This window comes from Drosophila gunungcola, unplaced genomic scaffold (genome assembly GCF_025200985.1).
Source record: "Drosophila gunungcola strain Sukarami unplaced genomic scaffold, Dgunungcola_SK_2 000087F, whole genome shotgun sequence".
Classification (NCBI taxonomy): domain Eukaryota; kingdom Metazoa; phylum Arthropoda; class Insecta; order Diptera; family Drosophilidae; genus Drosophila; species Drosophila gunungcola.
The window spans coordinates 19,372-36,227 of NW_026453249.1; the positions used below are offsets into that span (position 1 = coordinate 19,372).

The window sequence follows — 16,856 nt, forward strand, 5'->3', positions numbered from 1 at the left end:
AACACCAGTACTTTCAGAAATTATTCAAAACTTGACAAACTCACAGAGCACAAAATAAACACAACCCATCACAAGCGACGCTAAATCAAATACTTATATATGTTAGTCTAGCAGAGCAAAGCAAATTGCAAAATAAATTAAACTGTTTCAAATTCTTGACATAAGCTAATTTTGGAATCCATTCCCTGTCATCTACGACGCGTCTAATAGACTGAAGGTGGTAGGTTAAGCAAAGAGATCGTCAATTTGTGTCTAGCTGTTGTTTGGGCCAGCCGAATGTGGCCCTACGTTTTGCGGGAATAAATCCGTACTGTAACATGTAACGTGTAAATTAATTTGTAGAGCAGATGGATAAGTTCGAGAGAAACAGAGAAATACGCGTTTGTTCCGGCTAACTAGTTCGGGAACATGGATTTTTTGATTGCCCCAATCAAAAAGGATTTGTTAGTGTAAATGTTTCCTTACACGCCTTATCTATTTTTGTAGCCTGTTCTTATATCCCCCTGGATCATTACAATCTATGAACATAATTTTTCTGCTATTAAATCTGTTTTATATCTACTTTCTGGCAGGTACCATTTGATTTTATTGGGATATTTTAATCTTCCAGCTATATCTTGGTCCTCTCCTACTGACCCACTTGTTTGCACGCCTTTTTTGGATCATGACTTTGTTGATGGACATTTAGACCTATCATTAAAACCGACTAGTTTTATATGTAACAGTATATCTTAAAATATTCAATTATATCTGGTATTTGTGTTTTGGTTTGTCTGAGGTCGTTGTATCTAGAATTTGTTGTTCCAAAGGACCGATACCATCCCACAATGGAATTGACAATTTCCCTGCCCTGCCCTGATACCTATTCCCAATTAGTTAAAACTTAAACGAAATGCTTTCGTAAATACGACTTTAATAAGCTAAACTACTTGATCTGCTTCGGAACAAGCGCGATGGGTATTGATGTTGCTTGTATATAAGTTGTTGCAAATGATGCCAATTGGTAATGCCTAATGCGTTTCTTGATCAGAATGCCAGTACCTCCATGTACTTTACCATCGGGATGATATGTCTCATATCAGACGGTTACTTTTAAAAACTGAGTTTCCAATATGATTAACGTAACATCTGAAGTGCCTCAGGGTATTAATTCGTTCCCATTGCTATTTGCTTATTCATCAATGATATTTCTTCTGTTATAACACACTCCCGATTAAGGAGATCTTCTTGCCCCAAAATTAAATTAACAAGGCTATAAGCGATGATCAAAAGAATTTGTGTTTTCCAAGTTCGATGATATCTAATTACTTTCTGGATAAGAGTAAGTAGGTAATATAGAGTAAGTAAGTAATATAACTCTTATAACTCTTATAACTTTTTTGATGAAATCAAATATAATGTTGTTTTTTAATTAACAACACGAGTCAACGTACTTCATTAAACTATGACCACTTGCGTATTTTTAGGCTTATAAAGGACACAAAAGTAGAGCAACAGGATATCTTTATTAAATATTAAATATCATTAAAAACAAGAAAGGAAGCAAACTTTTACCCTTGCAGCTATTGGAAAAACTAAATATTCTTGAAAACGTTAAAACTATGATTTACTTGCATATATGTTTAATAACATTGAAGCTATGATGATTTACAGATTAATTATTCGATGATCGCTTTCCGATTTTAATAAAATTTAATGCGTAATTCTGAACTCTCAAATATTAAATAAGTCAAAAAGAAAAAGAAAAAGAAATTAGCAAATAGAAAAGTTAAATTAAAAAACAATTGTTTATATAATTGTATTGTTTCCATGGGATTTATACGATATAGTCGATTTAATGAAATTTAAATATTTAATTCTGAAATATTAAACCATTATAATAAGAAACGGCAAACAGACGGACGGACAGACGGACATGGCTAGATCGACTCTCCTAGTCCTAGTGCGACAAGGTTAAGCTTATATTTATTGCACTTGTCAAAATGGGTTGAAAATAATAAAATTTTGTTTGATGACTTAAAGTCTGTTTTATTCTAACAAAATTGATAATATTTATTAATAATTATTGTAAATATTAATATGTTGCATTAATCTTTCTGATACAACTAATTTTAATTATGTTTATTTGTTTAATTTAATAATTTTGTTTTTGATACTTTATTTTTAAATATATTTCGTTTTATTTTAAATGTTCCTTAATTTTACATTTAAACTGAGTTGCGCACCTAATAATTTTAAGTTATGTGGTAGGCTGTTCCAGTGGCGTATAGCATTTATAAAAAATTGTCTATTTGAACAAAGGTACTGAGTTTTTGTGAATGTTGCGGGGATGAGGTTATTGAAAAGATGGTTGCTGAGAAATAACAATATTATGGAAATAAATACAAGTCCTATAATCTATCTATGTGGTCAAGTTTAGGTCTAGAAGTTTAATGGTCAAGTGCGGAACATGATCAAGTCGTTTCAGGTTATACACGTGTATCACAGTGACCAAAAATCTCAACCCCATAAAGAAGTGTGGGAACTAGGATTACTTTAGATACTAGCATCCTAATATGCTGTGGCAGATAGTCTTTTGAAGCCGAAAGCTGACGCAACAAGCTATTGCTAAAAGTGATACCTAGATTAGTTGCATACTCCTTATATTTTATAGGCATGTTATTAACTACCAAACTCTCTAAGCATATGGTATCTTATGATTTCTTGCTAATTACTATGAATTTTGACTTGGATGGATTAATGCTTAAGCCGTTGTCTTTCGTCCAATTGTCAACCAGACACAGAACATTATTACTCTTACTTACACAGACATTTATTGATTAATCGGACTACTAACATAAACTTCGACATTGTCTGCATATAAATGGACTTCACAACCCGACAATACACTAGGCAAATCATTAACATATATGGAAAACAATATAGGTCCTACGACAGATCCCTGAGCAACTCCCCTACTTAAATCTCTAAAGCTGCACATAGATACCACTGCCTGTTGTCTGCCAGAAAGATATGAAGAAATAAAATGCACAGAAGTATCTGTAAAGTTGTACAGATTTTTTAGCTTACTACTAAAAATGAAGTGGTTCACCGAGTCAAATGCTTTGTTATTGTCAAGGAAAGATTAGAATGTTGCACAATTATTGTCCAGTTGGCAGCAAATGTCTTCAACGATGTCTGTTATTGCACTTATACAGCTCCTTTTTTCTCTAAAGCCAGATTGCTTTGGCAAAAGCAAGGAGTTAAGTTCAAGAATAGTCTGAATTTGTAAAACATTAAATTTTCGAGAATTTTGCCAGGAAGGGTAGAATGGAAATGGGCCTGTAATCTTTATTACGTTTAATAATTGGCTAACTTTAGCTTTCTTCCAAATTGAAGGAAATACTGACGTTGCAATGGATGTGTTAAACAGAATTTTAAGAATTTTAGGGTTCATATTGTCTAAGCCTTAATTATTACAACTAGCCTCAGGTATTTCAAGTTGTGAAAATGCTCGGCAAGGTACTCAACATCAACGTAGTGGTCATTCGTTTGTTTACATAACATTTCGGAGGCAGATTTTTCAAATTTATTTACTACAAGAAGGGCTTTGATAAATATGAAACCAGTCACAAGCATTGTATTCATCCTGAAGAAAATACTGGTGCATTAACCTGGTCATACAATAAAAGTTTTCTAATGTCACTGATAAAACAAGAAAGGAAGCTAACTTCGGCAAGCCGAAGATCATATACCCTTGCAGCTATTGCAAAAATTAAATATTCTTGAAAACATTAAAATTATGATTGACTTGCGTGTATGTTTACATTGAAGCTATTTGAAGCTTATTTGATAGTTCCTATGGCAGCTATATGATATCGTTTTCCGATTTTAATAAAATTAAAAGCGTAATTCTGAACTGTCAAATTATTAATTAATCAGCTGCTCCTTAACATAGATAAGAGCTTCTGAATCCATGCCGACAACTTTTAAATTTAGTTGGTTCTTGGTCTCTCTCCGTTGCGCCCCTATTTTCCTAAGGACCGTAAACTTCTCGCTCTCGTTATCCATTTAATTAAGTGAGGTGGAGTGAGATGCAATGAAGAGCTGAGCTGGTTGAACAGAGTTCTAAGGTTTCTTCCTTCCATTTACGGCACGCCATGCATACCAAGGTCAGCCCAAATATTTGTCATGCTTTTGTGCGAAAAGTTTTGCCTCTACGCGACCCACACTCTCCTTCATTGCACGCATATACGCAATCTCCCGGTTCAAGTTGTTTACCCGCTCAGACAGCTGTTCCCGTTGCGCGCGTAGATCAGATATTTTGACCTCTACGCTGAGTACCCTCTCTCCCGTCCGTTTTATCTCACCCTCGATTCCGTCCAAGCGCTCCGTAAGGCTGCTGAGGATGCGCGTCTCCGCCTCCCGAACCAGGGTGGCAATTTTATTGGTGTGCTCCTGCAGGCTTTCCCGTAGTGATGTAGACATCAAATCGGAGTGTTCCTGAAGGCGTACGGTGGGTCCCAGCATTGTTGCCGTGTCGCATGTTCGCCGTCGAAGCAGAAGACATTATGGGTTCTGTTTATCTTTTGCATTTTCCAATTCACTTCTAACTCAGCTTGTTATAAATAATTATTCCATAGATTAGCACTATCGAATGGTACATAAAAAGCCGACATTTAAAAAAGCTTTAGCTGTTTGTTGATATAATTCAATTTGTTCAACAATAATTTATAAATTTCTCCTATTAACAATTCGATACTTCCGATATACTGAAATAATAGATTCATTATTAGTTTTACCTCAGTTAATGGCTAGTTTAATAATACATTTATTTTGTTTTTTATTAAATACCAAGTACAAAAGATGCCAAAAACAGTGCTGTCAATCCAATGCCGAAAAGTTAAAATCTTATAGAGTTTATGCATTTCTGTTGAGATCGCCAATGGACATTATCGTGTTTACGTACACTAGCTCGCTTGACTTCGGCCGATTTTAATAAATTTTTATTAAGTGTACTGGTTTGCTATAGTTATATGTTTATGCTTTGAGTTCCTTTATTCGTTAGTTTTCACTTATATTTTCCGAATTCACCCGACTTTCATGTCCGCAGGTTTTGCCACCCTTCTTTTATTATTTAAATTTGGTTTGCTACGCCATTACAGTAAATTGTAAATTCACAACAAAAAAAAAAACTAAGACAGCTTAACTCTTCTGGTCTAAGATTAGAGGTTCTTAGCCAACTGGCGAATTTAACATTTGACAATACATTGATTTGGACATTTTATTCGACTAAGTAGTAAACTCAGCGTCACCGATCTGGTCTGAAGCGCTGGATTCTAAATGGCCAAAATAAGGAAACTGCTGGCCTAAGCACGTCCGTTTGGTCCGGTGGTTGGATGGAAAATATGGAGCTGGCGGATATAACTAACCCCGCTACGGAAATCAGTGTCGCGAGTTTTTCCTGACATTACCCTTTTCATAAATGCTTAATATTAAGACATCCCTGATGAAAAAACACTACCTAAAAAATTATGTTACAATTTGAATTGGTAATATATTTCGTTTTCCACAATCGCTGCATACCCTTACGCTGAGTGCTATTTTGGAGACTTAGGCGTCCCACGGTCCCTATCATTCAAACTTTCGGTCGTGTTTCCAGTTTGTTTTTTTTTAGTCAAGCGCCATTACACCGACTTTACAATGTCTTTACATTTAAACGCATATATTGTGCTCTGTGCTTTATCCATTTTGAACCCTTTGAAAATTTGGTTTTCATTTTATAAAAATTTAAAATATTAGTGGAAAATTCTACAGAACTAAGATTTCAAAAATCCTTTTTAGTAATAAATAATTATTGCCTTTAACGTCGTCTTAGGTCATGTTTTATAGAATATAGTATTTTTTTGTATAGCTGAAAGGGTAAACAATCCTCGGCTTGCCGAAGCTTTCTTTCTTTCTTGTTGTAAATAAAACTCACATACGATGGTTTATGTTCTTAATATTATTTTCAGAAAAACAATGCATAATTTTTTGATATCAAACTATCTTTCAAAGGAAATTTTGAACTTAAAAAATATTATAAAAAATGAAAACCTAAGAAAAAGAATTAAAAGAGCACAAAAGGATATACATATCGAAGATAAATCAAAATTTTCCATTCCAAACTCTACTGACGACTACATTGAAATGTTATTGCTTAACGGTTCTTCGCAGTACAAACCATGGCTAAAAAGGTATTAAGTTTAAATTAGATTAAAACTGTGCAACAAGTCTAGGTCGATGAAAAAATGCATTGGTGCGACTATAAAGGTCTGATAAATTTGTGCCGAATACGACTTTATTCTCGCAATTTCTCCATCACCCTCAGTTTTTTAGAAAATGGACCTCAGCTAAAAATCTCGATTTTACGAGTACTTTTACTATAATAGTATTTTTAAGTTAAGATATCGAGCACACCGCTACTTATGGCTTTTGCTTGCAATTGCCTCCGTACTTTTATTTTTCCTATAAAATATACAGCTAAAATTATTGTATTTACAATTACCAATATTAAGGATAGTCATATTAAGATGATGAAAATCAAACTAATGTAGTCTTAAGTTGTGTGTTTTAAATCATTCATTTCGATTAATTTATTTTTACCTTATGTTTAATTATTGGTGTACCTAACGGTTTCAAAACAAATTAGGTTTTTTTTTATCTCACCTATATATGACAATAATAGTTTCCCTTGATATTCTTGATGAGCAACCAAAATATTGTAGTAACCCTAGACCACGCCAAAATACTTGCGAAGCTATTATAACAAATAATGACGCAATCCATTAAAGCACCAACCGAATGCCTTTCCAGCTTTTATAGCTGAACCCACATCACACGACTATCTCATCAAATTGAAATTATTTCGAAGTAGACTTTACCTTACTATCCAGAAGCTTATGGAAGATACGCCTATAAAACGAACTGAACGATTCATGAACAGACCCTTTGGACCTCTCAAAAAACAGAAGAAACAAGATGACACCACGCTTTAGTAAGCACAAAGCTTTAAAAGACACGGGAGTAACACTCCACACTATTAGGACGCAAAAACAACATAAATGGAAAATTAGAAAACTCACAATACCACTAAACGGCATTTAATCTTGCATTAAAAAAGAGCAGGAATACAACATTTGTGTGTAATCCGTGTTATCAGCCGCAAAAGCCCATCGTCTTTGTGTAATACAGTGTCGCGTAGTCGTTGATTTTCATCAAGATGCCGGCAGATCAGAAAATAATCCTTGGTCAACAGCAAGAATTTACAGCAGCTCTTATTGAACAACAACGAACACGGATGCAAGAAATCCTAGAAAAAAAACGCTTCTCAAGTTGCTAGTGATTCAAGCCACGCGGGTGAATTATCTATGTGGCCTTCATTCCACAAATTCGACAAAGACAATAAAAATTGGGAGTCATATCTGGAACAATTATCGCAGCACTTCAACGCATATTCGGTTAGTGCAGAACGAAAACAAAAACCTATTTCCTTTCACGGTGTGGTGTTAACATATTCGAACTATTAAAAAATCTATTCGGGAGTAACAATTTAAACACATACATATACAAGCAGCTCACAGACAAGCTAACGGAGCATTTTACCACCAAACGTCATAATGTAGAAGCTCGCTACGAGTTTTTCAAACGAGAGATGAAGCATTCACAAACACTTAGAGAGTGGGTAGCCGACTTGCGCGGGGTCGTTCGTGAATGCCAATTTGTGTGCAACGCAAACGGTGGTTTGTAAAATTATGTAGATGAGATGATACGAGATCAAATCATAGTACATACTCCGTATGATGCAGTCCGGGCATCTGCTCTTCAAAAGTCACAGCCAACTCAGAAACCTATGAGACAACAACAAAAACCGTTGCAGCGCTAAAAGAGAACGTATACAAATAGGATCCAATCAATGCGATCCACACATTCACAAAAAAGCCAGCAAGCAGTGGAAACGATGCCAGATCGTTTAAAGGTGATCTTAAATGGCCGAGTCAAGTAAATAACAGGGAAGCAAAGTCCAATAAGAACGAAGCAAACGAAGTCGAAGTGATCGAAGCAGTTTACAGTGTCAGGGGACAAGTAAAATGTCAACAAAACAAAAAAATAATGTATCTCGAAATATTAAAATAAGTGATCTCATTTCAAATGGATTCCGGAGCAACAGCATCCGTGATAAGCTCCAATACATACGCCCGAGTTTTTCATGCGTTTGGACATACTCCAATACCAATACTAGGGGAGTTGCACACTGTCGCAAAATGCGGAGAGAAAAAGAAACAAGTGGTCATAATCGTGGAAAATATAGAAACATCGACTTATCTCTTCGGCATGGATCTATTTAACGTTTTTGAATTTGATATCATGCAAGTATCAAACATTTTTGAGGTGCATAATGACAAAGTAAGTGACCTCTGCAACAAGTACAGCGAAGTGTTTGAACCAGCCATGAGTGTCATTAAAGACTTAAAAGCCAGTGTATTTTTAAAATCTTCAGCCACACCAAAGTTATATAAAAGCCGCCAAATTCCGTTCGCTCAAATGGACAAATTTAAAGCCGAAGCAGACAGACTCACACAAGCCGGAATTTGGAAACCAATCGACGTCGAACAGTATCCGTTACCAACAAAAGAAGCTCTATATCACATCATTCGTCATGGTAAACAGTTCAGCAAGATAGACCTCAAGGATGCCTATCTCCAGATGGAATTAGATGAGGCTTCGAAGGAAATCATGGTGGTAAACACACCACTGGGCCTATTTCAATATCAGCGTCTTCCTTACATGATTGCAAGCGCACCAGCCATCTTCCAAAAATACCTCGAGCAACTTATGACTTAGATGACATCATCATCTCAGCACCTACAAGCGAGGAACATCTGAACCGAATCGACCGAGTTCTCAGCTCTCTTCAAGAGAACGGCATCAGATGCAAAAGGCAAAAATGCTTCTTTTTCAAGGACGAAATAGAATATTTAGGGCGAAGAATCAGCGCAAACGGCATTCTCCCAGACAACATAGACTCGGGGTAGTCCTTTCACATCTTCAGCCAGATGGCGGAGAGAGACCCATTGTTTTCGCATCTTAAACGCTCGACAAGTATCAGGTTAAATACAGCCAAATCGAAAAGGAAGGACTTTCCGTAATATATGGAGTAACGCGTTTTCACCAATACCTTTAATGCAGAAAGTTGATCCTGATCACAGACCACAAGCCATTTGTTACCATATTTAATCCAGGCAAGCATCTCCCGTTGATGACGTCAAACCGGCTACAACTTTGGGCTATTATTCTCATGGCCTACAATTTCGATATCCAGTATCGATCCACATCTGCTCATGGTAACGCAGATGCTCTTTCACGCCTTCCAGTGGGTACAGATCCAGACTTCGACAAAGAAGAGGAAGCTTGCCCCACTGTAGTCGAAGTGTCACCACCGATAAATTCCGAGCTCATTCGCAACCACATGGACAAAGACAAAGTTCTCAAGCAGGTCCTGCAGAACGTATCTGTGGGATGGCCAGAAAAACTCCAGCCATGCAACGAAGCCCTTTTGCCTTACTTTAACCGAAAGTTTGCTCTCACAATCAACAAACAATTGCTTTGCTTACACAAAGCAGCAAATCGTATTATAATTCCAGCCGGTCTACGTGCTCATATCTTAAAACTCTTACATGAAGGACATTGGGGCATGGTTCGAATGAAGCAGTTGGCAAGACAACATGTTAGGTGACATTAGAAGCCTTGCCCAGTCTTGCAGCATCTGCAAGTGCAACAATCCTACACCACCAAGAGAGTACCAAAGTTGGCCAGCAGCAACAACAGCATGGGAGCGAATTCATATCGACTTCGCCGGTTCAATCTTTGACGCTATGTGGCTCATATGCGTAGACGCGTACTCACAGTTCCCATTTGTCATCCAAATGTCGTCTACAACAAGCGCCAACACGATCGCTGCACTGTCTTCTAATTTCGCCATCGAAGGATACCCGAAAACCATGGTTAGCGACAACGGTCCTCAGCTTACAGCTGACGCCTTAGAAGAATTCTGCAAACTGCACGGTATAACGTATATTACCACAGCACCGTTTTATCCAGCATCTAAAGGATTAGCAGAGCGATTTTTACAGTCGTTGAAATTCGCAGTCAAGAAGAACCTCAAAGACGGTATACCACTTAGGGTAGCTGTATCAAAATATCTTTCTTCTTACAAGCTCACTCCAAACGCCCAAGGTAAAACTCCTGCAGATTTAATCCACGGTCAACCAGTCCGCACCGTGCTTAGTCAACTTTTCGAGCAGCCTGTCAAGGCTAAACAGACAATCACAAAGTACATCCCTAATCAAATGGTATACGCTCGAAACTCTTCAAGGGGAGAAAAGTGGATTAAAGGCATTATCGACCGTCCAGTTGGAAAAATGCTTTTTATGGTTCGCACGTCAAATAGCTACATCAAGCCCATTTCAACCAGCTGAAACCGAAGTTGTCAGCAAACAACTCAATCGAGAGACCTTCAGAGATTTGGTGGGTTCCTGAACTGCCTAAGCCATCTTTCAATCAAGAAATACAGCAACAAGATCGACCGCCAACTCCGCCAGTTGTTCAGCAACCTGATCCTGTTCCTGTTTCTCGTCCTCCTGAACGCGCAGCAGAGCCTACCCAGCAGCCGAGGCAGAAACAATCTACACGACGTCTTTCCGGCATACCAGTACGCCAAAGCAGCCATTTTCGCCAAGAATTCGATCGTTTTAAGCCAAAGGACTTCAGAAAATCTGAATAGTTCTTAATTAAAGGAGGAGATGTGTTATGTATAAGCAAAATGTATTCTCGCTTCTTCGCACATCCAAAACTATTCTGTATTCTTTCGTTCTATAAGCACACACATGTATACACAAACACGTTACTTTTGTTCATTCTCTCGCAGATCTCTGAATAAAGTCAGTCAGTACCAAGCACTCACCGAGAACGCTTCTGCCCAAACACAACACCAACCATTACTGAAAATCAAGCTGGGCGCAGCGAGAGTGGTAAACTCGTTTAAAATCTTGAAACATGTTGTCCACCTCAACGAGCTGGCACAAGAGGATTTTCCAAAACCATAAGTAATCGACCAAATGAACGTGAATACTCGGAATAAAAACCACTCTTCATCAGAAAATAGCACAGGCTTGCCAAAAACTAAATACCCTATTCCCTTACAATGGTAAAATAAGGAATAAAAGAGGAATAATTAAGGGGTAAGGGAACATAGTAAAAATAATTTTCGGCTATATGGACACCGATTACGAAGCTAAAATAAATAGCAATTTGGATTTTTTGCAAAAAGATTCTGAACTAAATACAATTTTTCAAAACGAAAAACATATTAGATTCAAAAAATTACGAAACATATTAATAGGGAACAAGAAACCATCAATAACTTTATAAACACATATCAGAACAAGATTTTTTTTCTACTCTGACCTTGTTACCAAGCGCACGATCCTCTCTACAGCAATATAGCTGTTTGACTATCACGATAGTTGATAGTTCAAACCAAACTGGGACAAGTTTGTCCGTTTTGTTTACAAACCAATCAGCTGTTTTTTTGTTGTCTGTTATGGTGAATCGTTTGGCATAGTGTTGTTCTTGTGATAAAATACTCGCCTCTTCGAAGTTCGGTGAGTGATTACTCTTGGCACAGTGGGACATGAGTGCTGTTTTTTGCGCGCTCGTATGATGTCTAGCTTTGAAGTCCGATTTATGTTGTGCTATTCTAGTTTTTAGCTTAGATTTTGTTGTTCCTATATATATCATGTTGCATATTTCGTTGTTGTTGCCGTTGCACGGTATTTTATATATTACGTATTTTTTGTCAATTTCATATATCTTTGATTTTGTTCTGTTGTATATAGATTTTAATGTGTGGTCCGGTTTATGTGCGATACTTATGTTTTCTTTGTCGTAGTATTCCGATTTCGCTACACGTTCGGATAATGCCGGGACGTATGTAATTGACATATATTTTTTGTTTTTATTGTTTTTAACGCTATTTTGTTTTGTTGTTTTTTTTCCGATAATAATGTTTTTATTATGTGTTTTGGGAAATCATTGTCTGTCAACATTGATTTTATCTCCTGGGTCGTCTTTTCGTGGTAATCCGTGTCTGAAATTTTGAGCATTCTATGTATACAGCTTCTAGCTGTATTTATTATCATTTGTTTTGGGTGTTTGGAGTTGAAATTGATGATTCGTCTGGACGCAATTGGTTTCTTATAACATTTTAATTTTAATCGATTTCCACGTCTAATTATCACTGAGTCCAAATAAGGTAATTGGTCGTTTTCTTCTAGTTTCATTGTAAATTTTATATTATTGGTGAAAGAGTTGAGCATGGTCAGTATAGTTTTAATGTCATCCTCTTGAATGATTGGGAACAGGTCAACTACGTATTTTGTCAGTAATCTTGGAGGTCGTCTTAATTTTTCTAACGTGTTGTCCAGGAGAGTTTCCATTACAATATCTGCAATGACCGGCGAGGCTGGCGATCCCATAGGCATTCCTTTTAATTGTGTGTACAAATTGTTTTCAAATTTGAAATACCTGTGTTCTTGAATACAAAATTTTATTATGTCCATAAATATTGTTTGCGGTATTTTACTGTGTTTTTGTATTATTGTCCATTTGTTTTTAATTATATCCAGGGCTAGATCTGTCGGTATACTCGGAAATAATGAAATTACGTCAAATGAAATTAATCTTTCATCGTCGCCCATATATGTGTTTTTGATTTTTTCTTTGAATTCTTCTGAATTTTTTATGTTGTATTTGGAGTCTATTGTTATGTTTTTTAATATGTCAATTATGTATTTGCATAGTGCATAGGATGGTGATCCGATGGAGAAGCAGATTTGTCGTAGAGGGGTTCTTTCTTTATGAATTTTGGGTAGTCCATATATTCGTGGTGGTAAGGCTGTGGTGGTTGTCATCTTATTTCTTTCGATCCTTGAGATAAGTTCCATTTTTAATAGTTTGTCCACTATTTCGTTATTTTTTGTTTGTAGTCTAGAGGTGGGGTCTTTCCTTAATGTCCTGTATGTGTTCATATCCTTTAATATGTCCTTCATTTTTTGGTTGTAGTCATCTTTGTTCATAGCTACCGTCTTGTTACCTTTGTCTGAGGTCAATATTAAAATGTCGTCATTTTCTTTAAGAAATCTCCTTGTTTGTCCCACTGTGTCTAGTATTGCAGGATCAAATGCACTTTCTTTGTTTGATGTTTTGTGGTCTTTGATAAGCAAAGAGAATTGTGAAAAGTTTAATACTATATTGTATTAACAACGCGAAAACTTTGTGAACGCAGTAGTTCGAGACGATTTTAATTTGCGAAAAATTGTGAAACTATGTCGAAAGCGCGACGAAAAGGAGTGGCTACGATGATGTTCGATGGATCACTAACAATTATATTTCAATAATTTCTCTTAGAACCTAACTTATGCTACGGTGGCGAGAGACGGGGCGAATTCGCAAGAGCGAACAGACGAAAGCTTTATTGGCTCCCGCTCTCGCCCTACAACTAGTGATTTAAATACAAGCGCTGAGTGCGCAAACACCGCCCCCTCTGAAGGGACGACGTCCTTCAGCCCAGAACGGGCAACAGGGCCAGTCGGTGGACAGCTCGCCGATATTCGCCGTCCTGCGTCCTGACGTCCGCCACGCGAACCTTGCTATCGGCGCCGGCGTGCACCGCTACCACTCGTCCGATCCTCCACTGCTGGGGCGGAAGATTGTCTTCTGCGACGACGACGAGCGCTCCCACGACGAGGTTGGGCTCCCCCTGGTGCCACTTGGACCGCTGCTGGAGGCTGGAGATGTACTCCCGGGACCATCGCTGCCAGAACCTGTGCCTGAGAGACGAGACACCTCGCCATCGTCGCAAGCAGGTCAGGCTGATCTGGTCCGGGAGCGCCGCTGATGGTGGGGCCAGAAGAGGGCCGCCGATGAGCAGATGCCCGGGGGTCAGGGCCTCGCCGTCGTTCGGGTCGCTGCTTAGAGCGCCGAGGGGCCTGGAGTTGAGCACGGCCTCCACGCTGGTGAGCAGAGTTCCGAGCTCCTCCGCGGTCAAGAGGTCTTGGCCTACCGTCCGAAGGAACAGGTGCTTTGCAGACTTCACACCTGCCTCCCATAGTCCGCCGAAGTGCGGTGCTCTGGGCGGTATGAACGCAAACTCGCGTCCTTTTTTTGATGCGAATGTTTCGATACCGCCCCCCTGCTCCTCCAGACGGGCTCGGAACTCTCTCATGTGGCGATCTGCGCCGACGAAATTGGTGGCGTTGTCGCACCACACCTTTTCCGGAATCCTGCGACGACTCACGAACCTTTGAAATGCCAACAAGAACGCATCAGTGGTTAGGTCAGACACTAATTCTAAGTGGACCGCTTTGGACGCAAAACAGACGAACAAGGCCACGTACGACTTGTACGGTGGCTTACCACGGATACGATACGTTGTGCTGAAGGGACCACAAAAATCAACGCCACAAATATTGAACGGGCGGAGAGCTCGAAGTCTATCTGCTGGCAAGTTTCCCATAATTTGCGTCAAAAGTTGCGGCTTACAGCGAAAGCAGCGCATGCACGACCGAACTGTTCGTCGGCAGACTTCTTGAGCATTAACTAGCCAGATTTTCTCGCGCAGACGACTTACGAGAGCTCGTGGGCCAGCGTGACAGTTCGTAACGTGCAGGTATGACACATAGGATCTGACGAACTGTGAGCTTTTAGACAGCAACAACGGGAATTTGGCTTCGTACGGGATAGGAGCATTCAATAACCGACCCCCAACTCGTAGCAATGTCGAGGAGCACCAATCCGATTTATTTTCTTGAAGAAAAGGGTTTAACTTTTGAATATTCGTTGCTACCGGTTTATTCTTCCGAATTTTACTTATGTCGTCCCTGAACTCGTGAAATTGGACAGCTTCGACAATTTTATCAAAAGCGAAATCCAGTTCTCTTGGCGAAATACTTTTTTCAAAGGGCTTCGACACCTTTCTGCACCTTTGAATAAAACGAAAAACCCACACGAAAACTCTCAGAAGCTTCAGGTGCGACGAAAAAGACTCTATTTTCTGAAGCACATAATTTGGCTCTGGGCTGACTACGAGAGCTATTGCCGATTTGCGTAGCTCCATCGACATTACATCAGCCGGCAGTTCGAAATGTTTATTTACAGGCCAATTATTTTCTGAGTCTAGCAAGAACGAAGGCCCACCGAACCAAATGGACGTTGTAAGCTCCTCTACGTCACATCCTCGGGACACTATATCTGCTGGGTTGACTTTCGTGGGAACGTGTCTCCAAATTGCTTTCTCCGACCACTCCTGAATTTCTGCAACCCGGTTCGAAACAAAAACCGACAACGACGAGGGATGGGTTTTAATCCAGTGTAAAGTGATCTCGGAGTCTGTCCACAGGAAAACATTCTCAATGGGAGAATTTAGCAATGGCCTGACACGATTATAGAGATCTGCTAAAAGGTGAGCTGCACACAGCTCAAGGCGAGGCAAAGTTTTCGTCTTGAGGGGAGCTACTTTCGATTTGGCGGTCAATAAAGACACTTTAAAATCTCAGCAGTTTGAGTACGAACGTAGATGATGGAAGTGTCAGCGAAACCATATATTTGAATCGGGACCTGTGGATCTGTGTTGACGAATAGCGATACTTTAATTTTCGGCAGCTGCAGAAGCGTCGCTTTGAACGTCTCCCACGACGTAAGCAACTGCATCGTTAGCGACTCGAAGCCACAGTTCCAGCAAAAAAATCTTTGCATTTGTGACCAAAGGACACAAGAGGCCAAGTGGTTCGAAAAGTCGAGCAGTCAACGACAAAATATTTCGCTTTGTACACGCATTGAACAGAGTCGATCCTGGCAGCGACAAACGAAAAACTCCTATTTCCATTCTTTTAGGGTTAGATTGGGATTGCTGAACAGTTTTGGGCTTGGAAGCCTCTTCCGCTACCATGTGTTGGTATCGCCTGTTGATGGCCGCCTCGCATTCGCTCCAAAGTGGTACCGAAGTTTAATCTAACTGTTCCTCCCATTTTCGTTTAGTTCCTGCATCGACCTTGCTCATTACCAGATGTATTAAAATGGCATTGGTAATGCGTCTATCATCCCCAATAGACAGCAAGGAGTCATACAAGGCTGTGACCGTGTCGATGAGGGTTCTCAAGGCTGTAGCTGAAGGCTGGGAAATTTTTTGCAAATTAAAAAGTGTCGATATGTTGTCAAAAAAAATAAGACAATCATTATCGTACACCCGCTTCAGGCTAGCAAGGGCTTTGGGATAATTTTCCGCAGTGACTTGGAAGGCCCTAACTGTTCCTAAAGCGTCTCCAGCTAAACACGAAATTAAATGATTGAATTTTTCAATATCGTGTAAAGTGTCATCTTTGTCAACGAAAGTTTCGAAAAGGCTTATTAAATTTTTAAATTCGGAGTGTTTTCCGCTAAAAGTTGGGAGAGCAACGCTCGGCAGACGGCATTGAGGCGGGCGATTTGCTGGCGGAGCGGATTTCTCGATATTATTTTGTTTGGACTTATTTAAAATTGAAATCATTTGACATACATTTAATTTACACGTCTGCGTCCGGTGACGTGGAGTTCTTAACTAATTTTTTCTTTCCCTAGTAAGTGTCTATATAAATGAGCGCAATTGTCAGTGTCCGTTGTGTAGTTCATTCGTATGTCTGTAGGTGTTTTTATGATATGTAGCATTTCTATGGTGAATCGTTTGGCATAGTGTTGTTCTTGTGATAAAATACTCGCCTCTTCGAAGTTCGGTGAGTGATTAC

General features: G+C 39.0%; 1 protein-coding gene across 1 annotated transcript in view; it reads left to right on the plus strand.

Annotated features, from left to right (window-relative positions):
* The first annotated feature begins 6,042 nt into the window (after positions 1–6,042).
* Positions 6,043–16,856, plus strand: part of LOC128264974 (uncharacterized) — a 62,746-nt gene continuing 51,932 nt past the window's right edge. The window contains exon 1 of the mRNA XM_053000724.1: positions 6,043–6,215. Within this exon, the coding sequence (XP_052856684.1) occupies positions 6,169–6,215 (47 nt within the window). The 5' untranslated portion in view covers positions 6,043–6,168. The remainder of the gene's footprint in view (positions 6,216–16,856) is intronic.